Source organism: Chiloscyllium plagiosum, unplaced genomic scaffold (assembly GCF_037043375.1).
Source record: "Chiloscyllium plagiosum isolate Xiang-an unplaced genomic scaffold, Cpla_swu_hap1 HiC_scaffold_5, whole genome shotgun sequence".
In the NCBI taxonomy this organism is placed as follows: Eukaryota; Metazoa; Chordata; class Chondrichthyes; order Orectolobiformes; family Hemiscylliidae; genus Chiloscyllium; species Chiloscyllium plagiosum.
The window spans coordinates 36,594,534-36,617,989 of NW_028270143.1; the positions used below are offsets into that span (position 1 = coordinate 36,594,534).

General features: G+C 44.7%; 1 protein-coding gene and 1 long non-coding RNA gene across 2 annotated transcripts in view; both read right to left on the bottom strand.

The window, feature by feature from the left end:
• The window catches only part of LOC148149909 (uncharacterized), a 22,489-nt gene extending 8,764 nt beyond the window's left edge, over positions 1 to 13,725 (bottom strand). The window contains exon 1 of the long non-coding RNA XR_015757174.1: positions 12,370 to 13,725. This is a non-coding gene — a long non-coding RNA (uncharacterized LOC148149909). The remainder of the gene's footprint in view (positions 1 to 12,369) is intronic.
• Positions 1 to 23,456, bottom strand: part of tspan13a (tetraspanin 13a) — a 48,264-nt gene that overhangs the window by 22,641 nt on the left and 2,167 nt on the right. Inside the window, exon 2 of the mRNA XM_043689822.2 lies at positions 13,732 to 13,899. Coding sequence (XP_043545757.1) covers positions 13,732 to 13,899 — 168 coding nt within the window. The remainder of the gene's footprint in view (positions 1 to 13,731; positions 13,900 to 23,456) is intronic.

A 23,456-nucleotide genomic window follows, 5' to 3' on the forward strand; every position in this document is an offset into this window, starting at 1 on the left:
AGAGGGGGGGGAGTGAGAGGGGGGGGGAGTGAGAGGGGGGGGAGTGAGAGGGGGGGGAGTGAGAGGGGGGGGAGTGAGAGGGGGGGGAGTGAGAGGGGGGGGAGTGAGAGGGGGGGGGAGTGAGAGGGGGGGGGAGTGAGAGGGGGGGGAGTGAGAGGGGGGGGAGTGAGAGGGGGGGGAGTGAGAGGGGGGGGGAGTGAGAGGGGGGGGAGTGAGAGGGGGGAGTGAGAGGGGGGGGAGTGAGAGGGGGGGGGAGTGAGAGGGGGGGAGTGAGAGGGGGGGGAGTGAGAGGGGGGGAGTGAGAGGGGGGGAGTGAGAGGGGGGGAGTGAGAGGGGGGGGAGTGAGAGGGGGGGAGTGAGAGGGGGGGAGTGAGAGGGGGGGAGTGAGAGGGGTGGGAGTGAGAGGGGTGGGAGTGAGAGGGGGCGAGTGAGAGGGGGCGAGTGAGAGGGGGGGAGTGAGAGGGGGGGAGTGAGAGGGGGGGAGTGAGAGGGGGGGGAGTGAGAGGGGGGAGTGGGGGGGAGAGGGAGGGGGAGAGGAGTGAGAGGGAGTGAGAGGGAGTGAGAGGGAGCGAGAGGAGCGAGAGGGAGCGAGAGGGAGCGAGAGGGAGAGGGAGGGAGCGAGAGGGAGGGAGCGAGAGGGAGGGAGCGAGAGGGGGAGCGAGAGGGGGGGAGTGAGAGGGGGGAGTGAGAGGGGGGAGTGAGAGGGGGGGAGTGGGAGGGGAGAGGGAGGGGGAGAGGGAGTGAGAGGAGTGAGAGGGAGTGAGAGGGAGTGAGAGGGAGTGAGAGGGAGTGAGAGGGAGCGAGAGGGAGCGAGAGGGAGCGAGAGGGAGCGAGAGGGAGCGAGAGGGAGGGAGCGAGAGGGGGAAGTGAGAGGGGGGAGTGAGAGGGGGGAGTGAGAGAGGGGGGAAGTGAGAGGGGGGGAGTGAGAGGGGGGGAGTGAGAGGGGGGGAGTGAGAGGGGGGCAGTGAGAGGGGGGCAGTGAGAGGGGGGGAGTGAGAGGGGGGGAGTGAGAGGGGGGAGTGAGAGGGGGGAGTGAGAGGGGGGGGAGTGAGAGGGGGGGGAGTGAGAGGGGGGGAGTGAGAGGGGGGGGAGTGAGAGGGGGGGAGTGAGAGGGGGGGGAGTGAGAGGGGGGGGAGTGAGAGGGGGGGAGTGAGAGGGGGGGAGTGAGAGGGGGGGTGAGTGAGAGGGGGGGAGTGAGAGGGGGGGAGTGAGAGGGGGGAGGTGAGAGGGGGGGGGAGTGAGAGGGGGGGGGAGTGGAGAGGGGGGGGAGTGGGAGGGGAGAGGGAGGGGGAGAGGGAGTGAGAGGGAGTGAGAGGGAGTGAGAGGGAGCGAGAGGGAGCGAGAGGGAGCGAGAGGGAGCGAGAGGGAGCGAGAGGGGGGGGAGTGAGAGGGGGGGAGTGAGAGGGGGGGAGTGAGAGGGGGGGAGTGAGAGGGGGGAGTGAGAGGGGGGGAGTGAGAGGGGGGAGCGAGAGGGGGGGGGAGCGAGAGGGGGGGGAGCGAGAGGGGGGGGAGTGAGAGGGGGGGGAGTGAGAGGGGGGGGAGTGAGAGGGGGGGGAGTGAGGGGGGGGGAGTGAGAGGGGGGGAGTGAGAGGGGGGGGGAGTGAGAGGGGGGGAGTGAGAGGGGGGGGAGTGAGAGGGGGGAGTGAGAGGGGGGGGAGTGAGAGGGGGGGGAGTGAGAGGGGGGGGAGTGAGAGGGGGGAGTGAGAGGGGGGGGAGTGAGAGGGGGGGAGTGAGAGGGGGGGGAGTGAGAGGGGGGGAGTGAGAGGGTGGGAGTGAGAGGGGGCGAGTGAGAGGGGGCGAGTGAGAGGGGGCGAGTGAGAGGGGGCGAGTGAGAGGGGGGAGTGAGAGGGGGGAGTGGGAGGGGGGGAGTGGGAGGGGAGAGGGAGGGGGAGAGGGAGGGAGAGGGAGTGAGAGGAGCGAGAGGGAGCGAGAGGGAGCGAGAGGGAGCGAGAGGGAGCGAGAGGGAGCGAGAGGGAGCGAGAGGGAGCGAGAGGGAGCGAGAGGGAGCGAGAGGGAGCGAGAGGGAGCGAGAGGGAGCGAGAGGGAGCGAGAGGGAGCGAGAGGGAGCGAGAGGGAGCGAGAGGGAGCGAGAGGGAGGGAGCGAGAGGGAGGGAGCGAGAGGGGGGGAGTGAGAGGGGGGGAGTGAGAGGGGGGAGTGAGAGGGGGGAGTGAGAGGGGGAGTGAGAGGGGGGGAGTGAGAGGGGGGGAGTGAGAGGGGGGGAGTGAGAGGGGGGGAGTGAGAGGGGGGGAGTGAGAGGGGGGGAGTGAGAGGGGGGGAGTGGGAGGGGAGAGGGAGGGGGAGAGGGAGTGAGAGGGAGTGAGAGGGAGTGAGAGGGAGCGAGAGGGAGCGAGAGGGAGCGAGAGGGAGCGAGAGGGAGCGAGAGGGAGCGAGAGGGAGCGAGAGGGAGCGAGAGGGAGCGAGAGGGAGCGAGAGGGAGGGAGCGAGAGGGAGGGAGCGAGAGGGGGGGAGCGAGAGGGGGGGAGCGAGAGGGGGGGAGTGAGAGGGGGGGAGTGAGAGGGGGGGAGAGAGGGGGGGAGTGAGAGGGGGGAGTGAGAGGGGGGGAGTGAGAGGGGGGGAGTGAGAGGGGGGGAGTGAGAGGGGGGGAGTGAGAGGGGGGGAGTGAGAGGGGGGGAGTGAGAGGGGGGGAGTGAGGGGGGGGAGTGAGAGGGGGGGGAGTGAGAGGGGGGGGAGTGAGAGGGGGGGAGTGAGAGGGGGGGGAGTGAGAGGGGGGGGAGTGAGAGGGGGGGGAGTGAGAGGGGGGGGAGTGAGAGGGGGGGGAGTGAGAGGGGGGGGAGTGAGAGGGGGGGGAGTGAGAGGGGGGGGAGTGAGAGGGGGGGGGAGTGAGAGGGGGGGGGAGTGAGAGGGGGGGGAGTGAGAGGGGGGGAGTGAGAGGGGGGGAGTGAGAGGGGGGGAGTGGGAGGGGAGAGGGAGGGGGAGAGGGAGTGAGAGGGAGTGAGAGGGAGTGAGAGGGAGTGAGAGGGAGCGAGAGGGAGCGAGAGGGAGCGAGAGGGAGCGAGAGGGGGGGGAGTGAGAGGGGGGGGAGTGAGAGGGGGGGAGTGAGAGGGGGGGAGTGAGAGGGGGGGGAGTGAGGGGGGGGAGCGAGAGGGGGGAGCGAGAGGGGGGGGAGCGAGAGGGGGGGGAGCGAGAGGGGGGGAGCGAGAGGGGGGGAGCGAGAGGGGGGGGAGTGGGAGGGGGGGGGAGTGGGAGGGGAGAGGGAGGGGGAGAGGGAGTGAGAGGGAGTGGGGGGGAGCGAGAGGGGGGGAGTGGGAGGGGAGAGGGAGGGGGAGAGGGAGTGAGAGGGAGTGAGAGGGAGTGAGAGGGAGCGAGAGGGAGCGAGAGGGAGCGAGAGGGAGCGAGAGGGAGCGAGAGGGAGCGAGAGGGGGGGAGCGAGAGGGGTGAGCGAGAGGAGGGGAGCGGGAGGGGGGGAGCGGGAGGGGGGGAGCGGGAGGGGGGGAGCGGGAGGGGGGGAGCGGGAGGGGGGGAGCGGGAGGGGGGGAGCGGGAGGGGGGGAGTGAGAGGGGGGAGTGAGAGGGGGGAGTGAGAGGGGGGAGTGGGAGTGAGGGGGGTGAGAGGGGGTGAGAGGGGGGGGGGGAGAGGCGGGGAGAGGGGGAAAGAAACCCACATTGCTAACTGACACAGCAGTGAACCTGCGCAGTTACTGCCTTTGCTGTTTGAATTCACGTATTGTTAGACATCGAAGTGTGTCTGGGAAAGTTAACAAAGTGAAATTCACAACTGATCTTGGAGGAACCTGTTGGGGAGAGGTCACAGTACAGAGACAGATAGGTGGATGGTTTTAAGTGTGGCTTTGCTATAAGTCTGTAGTATTGAGTAGAGTGGGTTCTTTCTTGATTGTATGTTTTATTGAGCTATGTCTCTTGATTAAACTTAAAAATATAAGCCATACGTATTATGTTAGCCTGGAGCAGGGTTTTGTAGAGTAATAGGATGGTGCTATTTTCTGGGTCTGCAGGCTAGAAAATTGGAAGACTGCAAAAATGGCCCTTAGTAGAGTGATATGCTCTTCTTGTCGAATGTGAGGGTTTAGGGAGAGTTTACGTGTTACTTAGGATTATATCTGCAATAAAAGCTGTTGGTTGCAAATCCTATCAGATCGAATGCATCGGTTGGAGTGACAATTAGAGGCAATGAGAAATTCAGAAGAGCAAGGGGGTGTGATGGAAGGCAGTTATAGGAAGGGAAAAAAGTCGCAGGCACAGTCACATAGATGGGTTAATTCCAGGAAAGGTAGGAGAAGTAGGCAGGATGTGCAGGAGTCTTCTGTGACTATCCCCATTTCAAACAAGTGTGCTGCTTTGAAAAATGTAGGGGGTTATGGATTCTCAGGGGAATATAGCAAATTTCTGGCATTGAGACCGGCTCTAATGCAATGAAGGGTATGTCGTCCCAATAGATCGATTGTGTTAGGGTAATCTCTAGTCCGAGGCACACACAGACGTTTCTGTGGCCAGCAGCAAAAAATCAGAATGGCCCGTTGCCTCCCTAGTTCCAGGATCAAGGATGTCTCACAGAGGGTGCAGAATATTCTCAAGGGGGAAGAGGGGCCAGCAAGAGGTCATTGTCCACATTGGAACAAATGGGAAGGGAAAAGGATGAAATTCTGAAAAGAGAAGAGAAAAAATTAGGCAATCATTTAAAAAGGAAGTTCTTGAGAGTAGGAATATCTGGCTTATTCCCGGTGCATGAGCTAGTGAGGCGCAGAATAGGAGGATAAAACAGATGAGTACATGACTGAGGAGCTGATATATGGAAGAAGGATTCACATTTTTGGATCATTGACATCTCTTCTGGGGTACAAGTGATCTGAACAAGGAGGACGGATTGCACCTAAATTGGAAGGAAACAAATATGCGAGCAGAGAGATTTGCTAGAGCTGCTCGAGGATTTAAACTACTGAGGGGGGACTGGGGGGTTTGGGGAGAGGGAAGCAGGAGGTTGGCGGCGATGGGACCCAGGGAGGTAGTGAGGAAAGAGATCAAGCTGAGACTGGTGCAGTTGAGAAAAGAAGCCAGTCAAACAAACAGTCAGGGCAGGCAAGGTTCAAAGCAGAGAACAAAGTAGGACTGATAAATTAAACTGCATTTACTTAAAGGCAAGAGGCCTAACAGGGAAGGCAGATGAACTCAGAGCATAGATTAATACGGTAGTTATGGTCGGGGATTTTAACTCTCCAAACATAGACTGGGACTGCCATTGTGTTAAGGATTTAGATGGAAAGGAATTTGTTAAGCACATAAAAGAAAATTTTCTGATTTAGTATGTGGATATGCCTACTAGAGAAGGTGCAAAACTTGACCTACTGTCAGGAAATAAGGTAGGGCAGGTGACTGAGGTGTCAGTGGGGGAGCACTTTGGGGCCAGCGACCATAATTCTAGTAGTTTACAAATAGTGATGGAAAAGGATAGATCAGATCTAAAAGTTGAAGTTCTAAATTGGAGAAAGGCCAATTTTGATGATATTAGGAAAGAACCTTCAAAAGCTGTTTGGGGGCAGATGTTCACAGGTAAAGAGATGGCTGGAAAATAGGAAGCCTTCAGAAATGAGATAACGAGAGTCCAGAGACAGTATATTCCTGTCAGGGTGAAAGGAAAGGCTGGTAGGTATAGGGAATGCTGGATGACTACAGAAATTGAGGACTTGGTGAAGAAAAAGAAGGAAGCATATGTCAGGTATAGACAGGATAGATGAAATGAATCCTTAGAAGAGTATAAAGGCAGTAGGAGTATATTTAAGAGGGATTTTAGGAGGGCCAAAAGGAGACATGAGATAGCTTTGGCAAATACAGTTAAGGAGTACATTAAGGACAAAAGAGCAATTAGGGAGAGAATAGGATCCCTCAAAGATCAGGGAGGAGAAAGTGAGGTCTGCAGATGCTGGAGATCAGAGCTGGAAATGTGTTGCTGGAAAAGCGCAGCAGGTCAGACAGCATCCAGGGAACAGGAGAATCGACGTTTCGGGCATAAGCCCTTCCTGAAGAAGGGCTTATGCCCGAAACGTCGATTCTCCTGTTCCCTGGATGCTGTCTGACCTGCTGCGCTTTTCCAGCAACACATTTCCAGCTCCCTCAAAGATCAGTAAGGCGACCTTTGTGTGGAGCCGCAGGAAATGGCAGAGATATTAAACGAGTATTTTGGATCAGTGTTTACTGTGGAGAAGGACATGGAAGATACAGAATGCGGGAAAATAGATGGTGACATCTTGCAAAACGTCCATATTACAGAGGAGAAGTGCTGGATGTCTTGAAATGCATAAAAGTGGATAAATCCCCAGGACCTGATCAGGTGTACCCTAGACCTCTGTAGGAAGCTAGGGAAGTGATTGCTGGGCCTCTTGCTGAGATATTTGTATCACCGATAGTCACAGGTGAGGTGCTGGAAGACTGGAGGTTGGCTAACGTGGTGCCACTGTTTAAGAAAGGTGGTAAGAACAAGCCAGGGAACTATAGACCAGTGGATTCTGACATCAGTGGTAGGCAAGTTGTTGGAGGGAATCCTGAGGGATGCATTTGGAAAGGCAAGGACTGATTAGGGATAGTCAATGGGGCTTTATGCGTGGGAAATCATGCCTCACAAATTTGATTGTTACTTTTTCAAAAAATTCAAAGAGGATCTATATGGATTTCAGTCAGGCGTTCGACACGATTCCCCATGGCAGACTGGTTAACAAGGTTAGATCTCATGGAATACAGGAAGAACTAGCCATTTGGATACAGAACTGGCTCAAAGGTAGAAGACAGAGGGTGGTGGTGGAGGGTCGTTTTTCAGACTGGAGGCCTGTGACCAGTGGAGTGCAACAAGGATCGGTGCTGGGTCCACTACTTTTCATCATTTATATAAATGATTTGGATGTGAGCATAAGAGGTATAGTTAGTAAGTTTGCAGATGACACTGGTGGGCGGCACGGTGGGCACAGTGGTTAGCACTGCTGCCTCACAGCGCCAGAGATCCGGGTTCAATTCCCGACTCAGGCGACTGACTGTGTGGAGTTTGCACGTTCTCCCAGTGTCTGCGTGGGTTTCCTCCGGGTGCTCCGGTTTCCTCCCACAGTCCAAAGATGTGCTGGTCAGGTGAATTGGCCACGCTAAATTGCCCGTAGTGTTAGGTAAAGGGGTAAATGTAGGGGAATGGGTGGGTTGCGCTTCGGCGGGTCGGTGTGGACTTGTTGGGCCGAAGGGCCTGTTTCCACACTGTAAGTAATCTAATCTAATCTAAAATTGGTGGTGTAGTGGACAGCGAGGAAGATTACTTAGATTTTACAACAGGATCTTGATCAGATGGGCCAGTGGGCTGTGGAGTGTCAGATGGAGTTTAATTAAGGTAAATGTCAGGTGCTGCATTTTGGGAAAGCAAATCTTAGCAGGACTTATACACTTAGTGGTAAGGTCCTGGGAGTATTGCTGAACAAAGAGACCTTGGAGTGCAGGTTCATAGCTCCTTGAAAGTAGAGTTGCAGGTAGATAGGATAGTGAAGGTGGCGTTTGGTATGCTTTCCTTTATTGGTCAGAGTATCGAGTACAGGAGTTGGGAGGTCATGTTGCGGCTGTACAGGGAATTGGTTAGGCAGTTTTTGAAATATTGTGCACAATTCTGGTCTCCTTCCTATCGGAAAGATGTTGAAAGTATTCAGAAAGGATTTACAAGGATGTTGCCAGGTTTGGGGGATTTGAGCTATAGGGAGAGGCTGAACAGGCTGGGGCTGTTTTCCCCGGAGTGTCGGAGGCTGAGGGGTGACCTTACAGAGGTTTGTAAAATCATGAGGGTAAACAGACAAGGTTTTTCCTCTGGGGTGGGGGAGTCGAGAACTCGAGGGCATACATTGAGGATGAAAGGGGAAAGATATAAAAGATAACCAAGAGGCAACTTTTTCACACAGAGGGTGATGCGTGTGTGGAATGGACTGTCAGAGGAAGTGGTGGAGGCTGATACAATTGCATTATTTAAGAGGCATCTGGATGGGTATATGAATAGGAAGGGTTTGGAGGGATATGGGCCAGGTACTGGCAGGTGGGACTAGATTGGGTTGGGATATCTGGTCGGCATGGACGAGTTGGACCGAAGGGTCTGTTTCTGTGCTGTACATCTCTATGACTCTCAATGCAAAGTTATAAGAAAAACAAAGTGGCAGATTATTATTTAAATGATAATAGATTGGGATATTTTGATTCTTTTCAACACTGCAACAAGCAGTTGCAGTGAACAGTTTGAGAAGCAAATGGTACATTAGACTTCATTAATGTATTCAAACCCTTTTGCAAAGATGTCTAATTGCAGCTGTGCATAGCCTTGGTGAGACCACACATTAAACTGTGCATGCAGTTTTGGTCTCTCTACCCAACAGAGGATATTCACGCCATACAGGAAGTGCAGTAAAGAATTCCCAAACTGATTTTTAAATGGCAGGATTTCATTTCAGGTAATACTGGGGCAACTTCTGTATTCACTTGAGTTTAGAAAGATAAAAGGGACTCTCACTGAAACAAAATTCTGACAGGTTTGGAGAGACAAGATAAAGGAATGAAGTTTTCCATGGTGGGAGGAGGAATATAGTGTGAGGGGTTATGGTCTTTGTGTATGGGATAGGCCATTTCAGGTGGGAATAAAGTTAAATTTCTTCACTCAGAAAATGGTGAACCTGTAAAATGCTCTCCCACAGAAGGCCAAGTAACTGAATATATTTAAGAGGTAGATTTCTTGATACTAAAGTGACAGTGGAGGTAGCATGAATTTTTTTGTTCTGTTTAGTACTGGGATGTGGGTGTTGCTGTCTGGACCAGCATTAGTTGCCTATTCCTAATTGCCCTTGCTGGGCCATTTCAGGAGACAGTTAAAGTCAACCACATTACTGTGGGTCTGGAGTTACATACAGGTCAGACCTGGTAGAGATCACATATTTCCTTCGCTAAAGGACATTGGTGAACCAGATAATTTGTTTGATAATTGGCAATTGTTACTTGGTCACCATTAGGCCAGCCTTTACTTCTGGACTTTTACAGAATTCAAGGTTCTCTTTAATGGTGGAATTCCAATCCGGGGTTACTAGCCCAAGGACAGTACCACCATGCCACTACCTCCCTAGCACTGAGATAGAGGATGAGCCTTGATTATATTGAACGGTGAAAGAGACTTGATGGGCTGAATGGCCTACATTTGCTCCTATTTTCTACGTTTCAAGAGTGAGTCTAGTGAGAACATAGGAAGTCTAATCAAAGCATTCCCACCGTTGGAACTAATATAACCTCATATTTTATTTACTGACACAGGGTGTACACGTTGCAAAACAGCAGCATGACCTCAATAGCTTGCCACAAAATCCATACTGGAAGGACTTGCAGCATAAGTGAGTTTGCGTGTCTAGTTTTGGCTTGGTAGGATTTTCTTTACATTAATTACACTTGAGTAGTTTGAAAGAGATAAGTAATTTAATTCCATGTTCCATTTTAGATGGAAATGTAGGAGGGGAATCAGTCATAACCAAAGCATTTACTGTACAAACATTTCATCCCTCCAGCAACTACAGTATTATGCTTCTGGGCATACGTCATTTATTGTGTAGGGTAGCCAATTAATTTTTAATCAATTATTTAAAATCAAATACTGCTGGGGAATATGCACAATATATGCCAAAGTTGAATTCTGTGAAATTGACAATCTGTTTTGAAAGAGTTAAGCCAGACCAGCTCAATTTCTGCAGTACTGAGAGATGCAAGTAAATCAAATGTTAAATTCAAAATGATATTAGTTTCATAGAAATTGCAGTATTTAGATTCCCTCCAATGACAGATTATCACTTTATTGTAAATATTACATTGCATGTCCATCTTTTCTCAATCAATTGGCTCGATCATTTAAGCATAAAATGGGCCATGCAGTGTTCCTATTGAAAAGGAGAAAACAATATGGATGTACAGATAATTCCATTTATAAAAATAAGTCAAACATATTTATGTTTAAAATTACAACACCAGGTTATAATCCAACAGGTTTATTTGGTAGCACGAGCTTTTGGAGCGCTGCTTCTTCATCAGGTGGTTCATCAGTGACACCTACCTGGTGATATGTGATTTTTAACTTTGTCCACCCCAGTCCAACACTGGCTCCTCCAAATCATATTTATATTTGTTACCCTGAGTGCATGACAAAGGTTTGCCTGCATATCAAGGCTCTGAAGATACCTCGCAAGCTACAGCCTTCAAATATTTCAAATTAATCCAAAATATTTTATGTGGACAGTGAAATACTGCTGGATTCACAATAGAATTCAACTACAAAATGGTCAGTCTATGTCTGTTGGATAAGAACTGGCACATGCAAGTTTACCCAAAGGGAAACTAGCAACTATGGATAGCGTAGCTGTTGGGAAGATGTATTGTTATTTAAGGACTATTTGGAAAGATGGGAAAATATAGAATGGTTTCAAAGCTTTCTGGGATTAACAGAAAGTAGTGAGATCAACTGTTTAGTGTGTATTTTCAGACACCCTCTGTTTATCTGAAAAAAATCAATTGACTTTGGTGAAAACAGTAAAGCTAAGATTTCAGAGATGAGATGGGGTTTGTGGCCTTGGTTACTAGGAAACCTGACTTTTAAAAAAAATGTTATCTTGCCTCTATGCTAATAGAAGAACAGCAATCCTCTCTGAACTTAGAATTCTGTTTTACAGACATAGGGAGGCAGTAAGGAATGCACCTGGAAATCGAAGTCACTCTCATGAAATGCTCTTCTTAGAATTTATCCCTGGGAACCTGATTCAGATTACAGGTATTTATGACTATCTTGTAAAACCTGAATAGCTAGACTGTGACCCGTATTCAAAAAACAGTCAAATATATTTTGCTTATACAGAGGTGAAATTCTACCATGAGTCTATAGCTGTCTGCAATTCAGTTTTATTGATATGAAATCCAGGATTGTTTTTATCTTGACATTGTCAAATGGGGCTGAATCTTATCATTTTTTGCCAAATTATCTGTTTTATAAATTATCGTGGAGGATTGTCTGAGGTCCAGCAGGTTCTCTTGCTACATTTTAAACAAATTCATTAATTACCTGCCCCACCTCTGATGGCATCCTTTTCATCTGAGCCTCATTCTACTACTCACATATCCAGAACAAATTTGTCACTACCATGTTATCCCGGAATAGACTCGCATCCCAGGCACCAGCACTATCTTTAAGAGGTCGTTGTGCTCCCGGACATGCATTGTTAGTCCAGAGCTGCCCTGCACCATTCAGGAGACTTGTCCCAGATATGGCAGACAAGGGAAAATTGGTGCCAGGAGACAAGTACCAGGATATCTTGGTGGACAAGCTGGTACAGATGCTTCAGGATCAGAGACAGCCAGGATGCCAGACCATTCTAGCCTGATCCAAAGTTGCCATCCGGGTGAGTGAAGTCTCAGATATCTGGAGGAATACACAGTCAAATATGAAGGTCAATGTTCTTCTCCACTCAATCAGTGCAAAGAGCATATTGGTTGGTCTACAACATGGTAATTAGGAAACTGGTGAAATCCACATTGATACCATGTGGTTGGAGGCGGAAGACGAGGCGTTCTTCCTCCAGACATCGGGTGGTTAGGATGTTGCAATTGAGGCAGCCCAGGACCTGCATGTCCTTGGTGGAGTGAGAGTGGGAGTTTAAGTGTTCGGCCAAAAGGCAGTGGGGTTGGTTGTTGCGGGTGTCCCGGAGATATTCTCTGAAGGGCTCTACAAGTAGGCATCCTGTCTCCCCAATGTATGGGTAACCGCATTGGGAGCAATTGATACAATAAATGACATGTGCGGAAGTGGAGGTAAAACTCTCATGGATGTGAAAGGCTCCTTTCGGTCCTTGGACCTTGGACTGAGGTGGGGGCATAGGTTTTGCAATTCCTACGTTGGCAGGGGAAGGTGCCGGGAGGGGAGGGTGGGTTGATGTAGGACATGGTCCTGACAAGACAGTCAATCTGTCAATCTTCCTTCCCACCTACCCACTCCACCATCCTATCACCATTATCCCCACCTCCATCTACCTGTCAAACTCTCAGCTACCTTGCTCCCTCCCAAATATCTCTCCACCCCCTCGGCTCACAAGCCTCATTCCTGATGAAGGACTCTTGCCCGAAATGTCGATTCCCCTGCTCTTCGGATGCTGCCTGACTTGCTGTGCTTTTCCAGCATCCAGCATTCCACACTCTCGACTCTAATCTCCAGCATCTGCAGTCCTCACTTTCTCCTACAAATCTAACATGTGACAAAAGATGCTTTGGACAGAAAGTTATAGAGCTGCACTTAATAACTTTTTATTTAGAGGAATTCATTTAAAACATGTAAATAAAGGTTTTTAAGAAGTTGAAAGCCTTACTTACAATTAAGGAGCAGGCAGATTCATAAGCTGTGTATGCGCAGATAACACATCCCAGAAATATTCAAGACCAATCTCTAGTGAGTGCAGATTATTCCATCATGTTCCTGATTTGTGTCTTGTAGATGAATCACAAGCTTTGTGAACTCAGGAAGTGAGGTGGTCACTGCAAAATTCATAATATTTGACCTGACCTTGTAGCTATGGTATTTATACGGCATGCCTATTGCTGATTGTAATTGCAGCATGTGGGAAATCTTTGGATTTACTTCCATTTCTAGACAATGTCAATCTCAGGATGTTGATAATGGGAGTTCAGTGGTGGTAACATCAAGGGGTGATGGTTAGGTTCTCTCTTGGTGCAGACGGACATTGCCTTGCGTACCACGAATGTTACTTGCCGTTTATCAGCCCAAGCCTGAAGGTTGTCAGGTCATACTGCATATGTACATGGGCTGCTTCAATTTCTGTTGAATAGCAAATGGTTCTGAACATGTTGTACAACGATTGGCAAACATTCCCACTTCTGACCTTATGATGGATGGAAGGTCAGTGATAAAGCAGCTGCAGATGGCTACGCCTGTGGTACCAATCTGGGGACGTTCTGCTGTGATGTTCTGTGGCCTGTGGATTATCAGATAGATAACTCTGTGGTTTATAGGAAAAGAATGCTTTATCATCTGCTTTAAACGAATATTACTACCTGCATATTAAGCTAATGTGGAATATCTCTGGGTTAAGGCTATTGCACACACACCAAGAAATTGCTTACTCCAAGTAAGGCTCTTCAATTCCTTTGCACCAGAACACTCCCCCTTCAAATGTTCTAAATAAAACTCTGTACATAAAAAGTTATCAATACAGTATTTTGGCAAAGTATCTAGCACCTCTCTCTTTAAATGCTCATTCTAGACTGGTAGCTTCTTGTTTCCCTGATGTCAGGCCATGTGATCATCAAGACCCACAAAACTCGAAGAAAGAATGCCAGTCAGGTGAACTTCTGAACTGTGGGTCCCAGTTAGGAGCAGGATTAAATCTTTACAAACTTAATATATGAAATAATCCTACATCCAGAAAATGTTCAACCTATTGACCTCAGTTATATACTTGAACATAGGTACCAAAGATAAAAAAAAGTATCTAACTCCACACACCATTCAATGACCCAACATATCAACATTAAGTCCTGTTAGCTCATGCTTTCACAATCATTTTTTGCACATAATCATTACACAAATTGAATGATGCATTTTAAGGTGTTCATTTCTATTTATATTCTACTTAATAAATATTTCTTTCAATCATTTTTGAATCAAATCTAAATATCAGAGTAAATATTAAATAATTATTTTCTGTTAAAGGATACGAAAAATAGTAAGACTTGGTGATGCTTAATGGCTCCCAATAATCCAATCAAAGCGATGAAGAAAAGAAAGATTCCAACTCCAATCACTCCTGCGACAACAGAGAAGCTTGTAACAAGTCCAAAGGTTTTGCCCCATGCTGCAATTCCAATCAGCAATAGGCTCACCAGCTGTAAAAATAAATGCATAATTTCAGAATTACAGAGAGAAACTTTTATCGCATTAAGCTAAAGTTATATGGTTATAAATTAACAGTGGAGGCTCTTGTACTTCAGTGGTAGCATCCCACCTCTGGGTCAGAATGCCCAGGTTACGTTTCATCTGCTCCAAGGTGTGTTGTAACACAGATTGATTAAAAAGTCTATCTATACGTTAATAATAAAGGAGATTTTTTACAACCCATTACACCTATGTTGGATCAATCCAATACTAATCTCACTTCCCAACATTAAATTTGGATTCAAATATTATTCCAAATGTCCCCTCAAATAATGCAACTATTTTGGCTTCAACCTATTTGCAGGGCAAAGCATTCTCTGGTTTCTAATGACACTCTATTCCCTCCCCTTCCTATCAGTATTTTGCCCAACTACCAACAGGAGAAAACGTTGTTTTCCTAGTCACTATTAAAGCTTCTCAAAAATGTCTAAAGGTCTGTTTTAAATCTTGTCTTAATCTGTTCCAATGGAAATAATACTGTATCGAAAGTCTCATTCCCAACTAATTTCCCTTTTGGAAATTCGATATGGAATAGTCTTAATCATTTTAATATCATGTCCTACACAGTGCACTGCACATTAACCAATAACTTGTATATAATCACCTTTACTTCCTTTACTCTTGTATATTTAAATTTAGAAGATTTAAATTATAATGGCCTTTATTTGCATCTGCAGGCTCTATTAGCATTTGCAATTTCAGAGAATTATGTATTTGAACCCATCAATCTGTTCATCCACACCTTTTAGTATTTTTCATTAAGTATACAAATCATGTTTGCAGCTTTTCTTTCCATTATGCATTCCCTCAAACGTATTTACATTGCCTTCCATATTTCAAGAACATTCTACTAACTTGTGCACAAATGTTTTACTTTCATAGCATACAATCTTAAGTTGCTGATGGTAATATTCTATACGTTAACAGCAAAGGAGGATCCAATTTAAGACATGTCCAAACCTCCTTCAATCCAAGCAACACAATTCACTTCAACTGTTTCCTTCATATCAACTCAGTTTGTATCTATCAAGCTACACTTTTTCTTATATCACACACTTGACTTTTCTAACAAGACATTTTATGATTTTTCAGATTATACACACACATTGTAGTGCACATTCTCAATACTATCCAAATGGCAATTTCTTCAATGTTGATTTATCAAACAGAAGCTGGCTTTAAAAATATGTACTGACTGTTCTGAATTACAATAACCATTTCCAATTCCTTACAGGGTCTTCTTAAATTATGGTTTAAATTACGCTTCTTTCAAACTGTGCAAGAAATCAGGGAAAACTTAATTCCAAGGCTAATGTTGAAATTCAAGATACAACCTCGTTCCTATTCATTTAATCAACTTCACATGTATATGAATATTAAATGTGCATACATGATTATGACTTTTAATAATGCATTATAACTGATACATAGCCTTACTTGCTACCAACTAATCCAAACATTTCAGGAATGGATCAGTATCATTGCTTCTAATGGAATGAATGGCAAATAAATATTTCAAATTCTCGAATGAGGAGTCATTATTTAGAAATAACATGGATAAAGAAACTTAATATCAAAGCAGAATTTTAGTGGAAGGTTTTAACAGAGAGAAAAAAAAATCCCCATTCCCACTGTTGCAGAAATAATCATTGTTTCCCTCAAAGCATTACTAAGACTATTTACAGCAATCTTGCTTTGACACGATAAAAAGAGGTCATTGTTAGCTTGTTTGCTAGGGGAGATGAAGTACAAAAGTACCAAGCAACATGATGTTATAATTTATCCACAGACTGAGGGCTCAAATAACAATGTAGGGCTTAGTACTATATAGTAACTTGCCAAGAATTATAATATATAATTACTGTTTTACACTGTTTTGGTAAAATTCATTACACTATGTTTAAAGGGGAAAAAAAGGTCGATAAATTCAACATATTAGCATATTCTTTTAGAAAAAGAAATCCAAAAAGAAGTTACCAGTCTCATCTACGATCATAACAAAATTCACAGTCACTCTTTGCTGCACTTGTGACAGCAGTGTCTTCGACTGTTTTGCATTCACCCTCTGGAATTTGTCTCAAACTACTAATACTTGCTTTCATGACATTCCTCACCATCCACGCTTTTGATAAGGCCTCAGAATATTTCCAATAGCTTTTTCATTGGTTTGATGTCCCTTTCTTTCATTTTGCTCCTTGAAATGCTGCAGAATGTATTTTCATGCTAAAGGCAATTGTTTAAAAGTAGGTTTTGCTCTGTCTTTATGCTTTTGTACATATTATTCTCAACTATTAAATGTTCCTCAGACTTATCCATATTTCTTTTCTACCTGACCATAAGGAATATTTAATACACCTTTAAACACTTGTTCCCATTTTGCATATGGGCTTTCAATGCAAACTTTCCTTTATGCCCTTTTCTGGCACATACTAATCAATTTTTCCCACGCTTACCAAATAATTGTTTTTAATCTTATTTAATCTGTTAATTTTAAACTTTTGCCTCTGTTCCAATATGATGAAAAGACTGTGCTCTATTAGATAAAAGTTCAGAACACTATCATAACAAAATTGTCTTTAAATTGTCTATTTATTTTTCTTAGCAGTTAGTGTCTACATATTAAACCTCAACTGTGGCTGATAGAAATGTATAGTCAACTGTTCACATCACACCTTCTCGTTCCCCATGACAAAGGTATGACACTGTACTCTGTGTTCAATAGATTTAGAAGCAGCCATGCTTTTCTATGTGCCTTTATAGGCTAGTCTAAATAAGCCCAGGTGGTTAGATTGGAATTTAATTTTAAAAATAATTGACTTAATTTACAGCACATTCCATTGCTTAATTATCGGTTAAACTGTATTTCACCATTCCTGCCCATGACTGGATTCAGTGCAGTCGTGCCAAATGTGTAGTGAATCTGACCATTTTTAATTATGTGCAAACAGGATGCTTCCATCAATTAGTAGACTTGTCCAAACAATTTCACCTTTCAAAACTGAAGCTTAAATCATGCAATTTCAACTAGGCGTGTTACCTGTAGATGAGGAGGAATAGAAGGATGCTTGTGGACAGAGAGGTGATTGCACAGGGATAATTAAAGAAGCCTTTTCTGAAGATGCACTGATAATAACCAAATAAATAGGAGTGAAAGTAACCAAGAACACCTCCAAGAAACTAGATGATGGGAGAGTACTGTCAAAAATGCACAGCATTCAAAATAGATGAAGAGAACAGAGCAAAGAAGCATCATCATAGTCATAAAAAATACCATTCATTGCTGCTTAGAGAGAGTACACTGCTGTGGGAAAGACAAAAACCTAACTGGGGGAGAAACATGAGAGAGTAGCAGAAAAGCTGAACATTGAAGGCAGTTAGAGGTGGGCATTAAATGCTACCCCAGCCAGAAACACTTCATGATCCATGTACCAGGAATCACCAGATCTCTTTGGGCCTGTGTATTTATCTTTTCATTATTTAAAATCCCATTCTATTCTTTTTTAGGTCTAATCTGGATTTGTCAACACTGAAATGCAGTCACACAATCTACCAACATTTCTACAGAAATTATTTGATCTATATTGTTTATAATGATGGCTATTATGTCAGTGGCAAATCTGAATATGAGTGTTTCATTGTAATCATCTAAGTCCTTGATGAATACAATGAATAACTGGGGCCCCAAAGATCCTTGCAGGCAACACTAATGAATTCCTGCTATTCCTTGCTCATTATCCCTACACTCCATCTCCCACTGCTCTGTTTGCTTTAGAACAATTATCTATATTAACTTTTCATCAGAGGCCTTCCCTCTACTTCCTAAAGTCCTTGTGACTGCCTACATGAAAATTTACCATTAGGACCTTAGTCCCAACTCTGTCAAGTTAATATATCCCAAAAGTACAGATCCTTCATCTTCCAGTATTGTTGCTTGTGTTCACTGAAATGGAACCACTACTTCTCACATTCCTTCAGGCATGCTCCTAATCAATTTATCTCTGTGCTAATTTGCACATGGCTCAGGTAATAACCAACAGACTATGACCCTCACTGTCCTATTCTTTAACACAATTCCAATTTCCTGGCATTCTCCAAACAGGATCTTCTGCCTACCTTTTCCCACATTGACCTCACCAGTACTCTTTCAAATTAGTTCCTTGCTTCTAGTGTGCAACCAAACCATGCTTACTTGAAGTCTCAAGTCTGTACCAAATGGGCCACTCCCAGTCAGGACAAGAGTAAACAAAGAACAATGGGCCTGAAAGGTCTGAAGTTCTTTCTAATCTAGCTGCACAATTGTAGTCAAATAATTATTTGAAATGATTTCTCTCCCTCTTCCTGAAATGTTACCTCTGGTGTCACCCACATTTACCCCATATCTTACTGATATGATCCATAGCCAGACAACTAGTTTCCAAACGCATGCTAATAACAACCAGCTCATCACTGCCTTTCTCAACCGCTCCACTATTGCAAAATTATCAGACAGCTTCTCTGATATCCAATATGGTTGAGCAGAAATCTCCTCCAAATAAATAGTGTGAAGAGTAAAACCATTGTTTTCAGTCGTGCTCCAAATTCTAGTCCCCAACTACCAACTCTATTGTTCTCCCTGACAACAGGTTGAGATAAGACAGTATCTTTACAATCTTGGTGTCATATTTGATCCTGAAATAAACCTACAACTTCACTTTATTCCAGTCCCTAAGACTGTCCATTTCCATCTCCATAACATTGGTCAGCTTCACCCAGCACAGCTCAACCACTGTTGAAACCATCATCCAAATCGTGCTTACCTCCAGACTTGACTACTCCAACTTGTACATGGCAGGCTTCCAACTTTCTACTTTGCGAACTTGTAGTCATCTAGAACTCAGTTGCCCATGTCTGAACTCTTAGCGAGTCCTATTCCCTATTAGTCCCATGTACACTGATCCACATTGGTTCCTAGTCAAGCAACATCCTGATTCAAATTCTCATCCTTTTATTTAAATCAATTTGTGTCTTCCTACTCCACAATCTTTGGAGATATCTCCTGTGAAGCAACTTGGGCATTTCATTTGGGCGGCACGGTGGCACAGTGGTTAGCACTGCTGCCTCGCAGCGCCAGAGACCCGGGTTCAATTCCCGCCTCAGGCGACTGACTGTGTGGAGTTTGCACGTTCTCCCAGTGTCTGCGTGGGTTTCCTCCGGGTGCTCCGGTTTCCTCCCACAATCCAAAGATGTGCAGGTCAGGTGAATTGGCCATGCTAAATTTCCTGTAGTGTTAGATAAGGGGTAAATGTAGGGGTATGGGTGGGTTGCGCTTCGGTGGGTCGGTGTGGACTTGTTGGGCCGAAGGGCCTGTTTCCACACTGTAATGTAATCTAATCTAATCTAATCTAATAAATAAAAGAAATTGTTGTTAAGTTGGGAGATGAAACATTGCCAAATTTCTCACTTTACATCGCCATCCAGCAATTCTTGCAGAAGCTGCACACCTGGACATTGGTTAGTAGCTTGCTGAGACTTATCACTAATGTTCACGCACGAATCATGTTTGAGATGAGTCACTGCCTTCAGGACAGAGGAATAAACCAGGGATAAATGAAAAGTAGAAGTAATTTCCTCTTTCAATTTTTATTTTCCAATGTATCCTACTGCAAACATGTTTACAACTCAGCACATTTTGTACTTGAAACATATTTTTTAAAGTTGATGTACATTCATTCAAATGAAGCTATTATTTTTGCCATACTGAGTGAGTGTACTGTGCTTCAGGTTTCCAGGTCCCACTACTGAGCACCACACCATGAGACACATTGAGTGCGCAATGTGTTTTGTGCTCCAGAATGCATTCCAACTGCACTGTTGCTGTATAAAATATATGCAGTAAATGTGCATAGAACTGGCTTATCATGAATAAGCTGAGTTTTCAATAATGTAGCTGAAATTACCACACAGCCTTTTGATTACTGCAAACGGATGTTGCCAGGGTTGATTTGACTATAGGCAGAGGCTGAACAGACTGGGGCTGTTTTCCCTGGAGCGTCGGAGGCTGAGGGGTGACCTTATAGAGGTTTACAAAATCATAAGGGGCATGGATAGGGTAAATAGGCAAAGTCTTTTCCCTGAGGATGGGGAGTCCAGAACTAGAGGGCATAGGTTTAGGGTGGGAGGGGAAAGAGACCTACAGAGGACGGTACGTGTATGGAATGAGCTGCCAGAGAGAAAGTGGTGGTGGCTGGAACAGTTGCAACATTAAAGAGGCATTTGGATGGGGATATGAATAGGAAGAGTTTGGAGGGATATGGGCCAGGCACTGGCAGGTGGGACTAGATTGGATTGGGATATCTGGTCGGCATGGACGGGTTGGACTGAAGGGTCTGTTTCCATGCTGTACATCTCTATGATTCCATACAGTTTGATTTCTTTCTCTGGTTAGCCACGACTTTCTAACAGAACCACCTTTTAGGATACAGTTGTTGACTGTAGCAGTTGGTGGGGACAACTTAAGCAATAAAGAAATCTTACTTTAAACCATGAATACACTGTACATCTTATAGCTCATTGTGAACATGAGCACAGCAATGTGTTTTTCAGGACGAGGTTTCAAATTATGGTTGAATTTACTATTGATTATATTGGCAGAGGGTCTTTTGCTGCTAAGCATTGTATTCCACAATGTCATTTGCTCCTCCATCAAAAATAATTGATCCACAACTAAGATTTTTAAAAATGTCAATCTGTGAATCACTTGTCTCAATTGCAAAACTGAAATTTCAAGTTTCACTCCAGTGTGTGAGCACCAAAATCAAAGCTGATACTCGAGTACAGCTTTATAAAGCCTAAGAGGCATCTTCACAGGAGGCTTCTTACACTGAGGTCCCACTTAACTGCTCAGGTGGACTCAAAATCTCGTAACACATTTGTGAGGAAGAGCAGGAGAGTTTTCCCTGGTGATCAACCCAATGTTATCTTTCAATCACCATCATACTAATAAGATGATCTTGATATTATCACATTACTGTCTGTCAGATAACTGAGGGTAAACTAACTGCCATGTTTCCTACATTATGGCAGTAACCAACCTCTCAAAAATACTACATCAGCTGTAAAGGACTTAGAGATGTCAGAAAAAAAAAAGCACAATATCATTGCAAGCTTTTCATTGTTTTAGTCAATGAGCCAGAATCCCTCCACAAACTGTACAAAAATCTACCTCACACAATATCAGCACTACATAAGCAGAAATGATGTTCGCAACCTTTTGTATGCATACGTTAACCTTTAAGGAAGTTCACCTTTAAGAACTCATTATGCTAAATGTACGCAATGTTGTAACTCTACCTGGGACATAGTCAGTCATTTGTCAGAAACTGATTATTAAATCATTATTAACATGACATGCCTCACTTCATTCCTCATTTATAGCCATCTAAACCTGGCAATTGTATCATTAAAAAGGCACCCAAAGTAAGCTGCCTTGGAATTAGGAACATTTCAAGACCTCTAAGGATTTTTTTTTAAATGACATACACTTATTCCTTATCGCAACGCAAACATTTGTGGAGATAAGAAGAAGGGGCTCCGTGGTGCAGCAGTAGTATCCCAGGTTCAAGTCCCACTTGTCCAGAGATATGTAGTAACATCTCTCAACAGGTTGATTGGAAAACTAGGTTAAAAAAATGAAAATAATAAGGGGCTCTCTGGCACAGTGATAGTGTCCCTCGTCTCCGGCTAAGGTTCAAGTCCCACCTGCTCCAGCAATGTGTAATAATATCTCTGAACAGGTTGATTGAGAAAAATAGAAACAATATAACTTCTTTGTCACTTTTTCTAAATTATGAAAGCAATCATTATAGCTTGTAAATGTGTCTATAATCTGTAGTCAATAATTTACAGTATAATCTTAAAACATATTCCTATGCTAATCCTTACAATGAACTAATTACACTGTATTCAAATTATGAAATACAATTTCTTTGTTGCCTTAAAATGTCTCACTCCAATTATATAAGCTCTATATTTTGACTGCTAAAACTGCCCTGCATCATTATTCATTAAAACATTAAGATATATTAAATTGCAAAGCCTTGGTGTTTAGCATATTGTGGTAAAATATAATTAGTTACAAGATAAACACTGGGCTGCAAGATGATTTTTTTGAAATAAGCACAACCCTTTAGGTGTTGAGAGAAACAGAAATCAGGTCGAATGTGCACGTGACTTGTATCACATGCACCACCACCTGACTGAGCAGGAAAATAAAACATCAGCAAGAATTCTCAGTCTAGAGGCCTAACTCAGTGACCCATGCTGGAAGTCATTGTTAAGGAAATGATATACTTCATACAGTAAAACAACGCCCAGAATGCTACTTTTAACCTTGAACATGTCTTTTTCTTTTCTTTTAGTGCTTATAACTTATTTATTCACAATCTTCCTAATGTACTTATATTTTTTGGCAAACAACTTCACATGTACCTTCCAACACCACTTCCGCAGTAAATACATCACAACACCTCGAAGATTGTCCACATCAACAAGTGTATTGCAGTGAAACAAATATTTCACAGAAATGCAGATTATAGCAGAGCTATTGTATAGTTGTTTTGTATCAGTTTATACTCCTGTAAATGATGCTTATGTTCCTTCAGGAACTCAAAATGCAGCATGTTACAAAAGGTTCCATGCTTCACTTAGTGTATTTCGAGCTCAGCCTCATTATCAAGCCTGTTTTCTGATGACCCTTTCACTATTATGGAAGAGAATTTTTTTAAGTTTAAAAAAAACTTATGCTTAGCTTCAATGATTTTTTTAATTGCAGACTTGTCTTTTGATTTGAAACAAACTCTGTTCCTCTTTCCACACATGCTGTTAGACCTACTGAGCTTTTCCAGTACGTTCTAGTTCAGATTTCCACCATCCAAAGTACTTTGTATTTAATATTCTCCTGTTTATAAGACTGATTATTTAAACATCAGTGCTTCCATTACAGTTTATCTTTTGTACTTTACTTATCTCTCTCTCTCTCTATATATATATATATATATAAAGTATGTCCTCCTTATTCGAGGATAACTGAGGTATTCTTGAAAACAAACAATTGTGCTCATATCCTTCCAAGCCTCACTCACCTCAATTTTTCCTGTGAACTTTTCTTATTTCCTGAACATGGAATTATGCCAGCCACAAAATGTTTGTATTGCCCAGTGTTGTGAACTATTCCTCATGTGTGGTGTTATATGCCACTACTTTATTTCTCCCCATGTCATTTAACTTCACATGAATAATTGCTAATCAGTTCCTATCTGTCCCTTTCAGTAGGAACTAATCTTTCCTCAGTATTTACTGTTGTAGCTCAAGGTTGACAAATCATTCCATATATATTGTACTTACAATATAGTGCTCTACTCATTTTCCTGAGCAGCAATTACCTTCGACTTGAATTTGAGACATATTAAAATTTCTTTGCCCAGATTGCCCTCTCTGGTTTTCTCATCATTTTGGATAATGTTTGAAATCT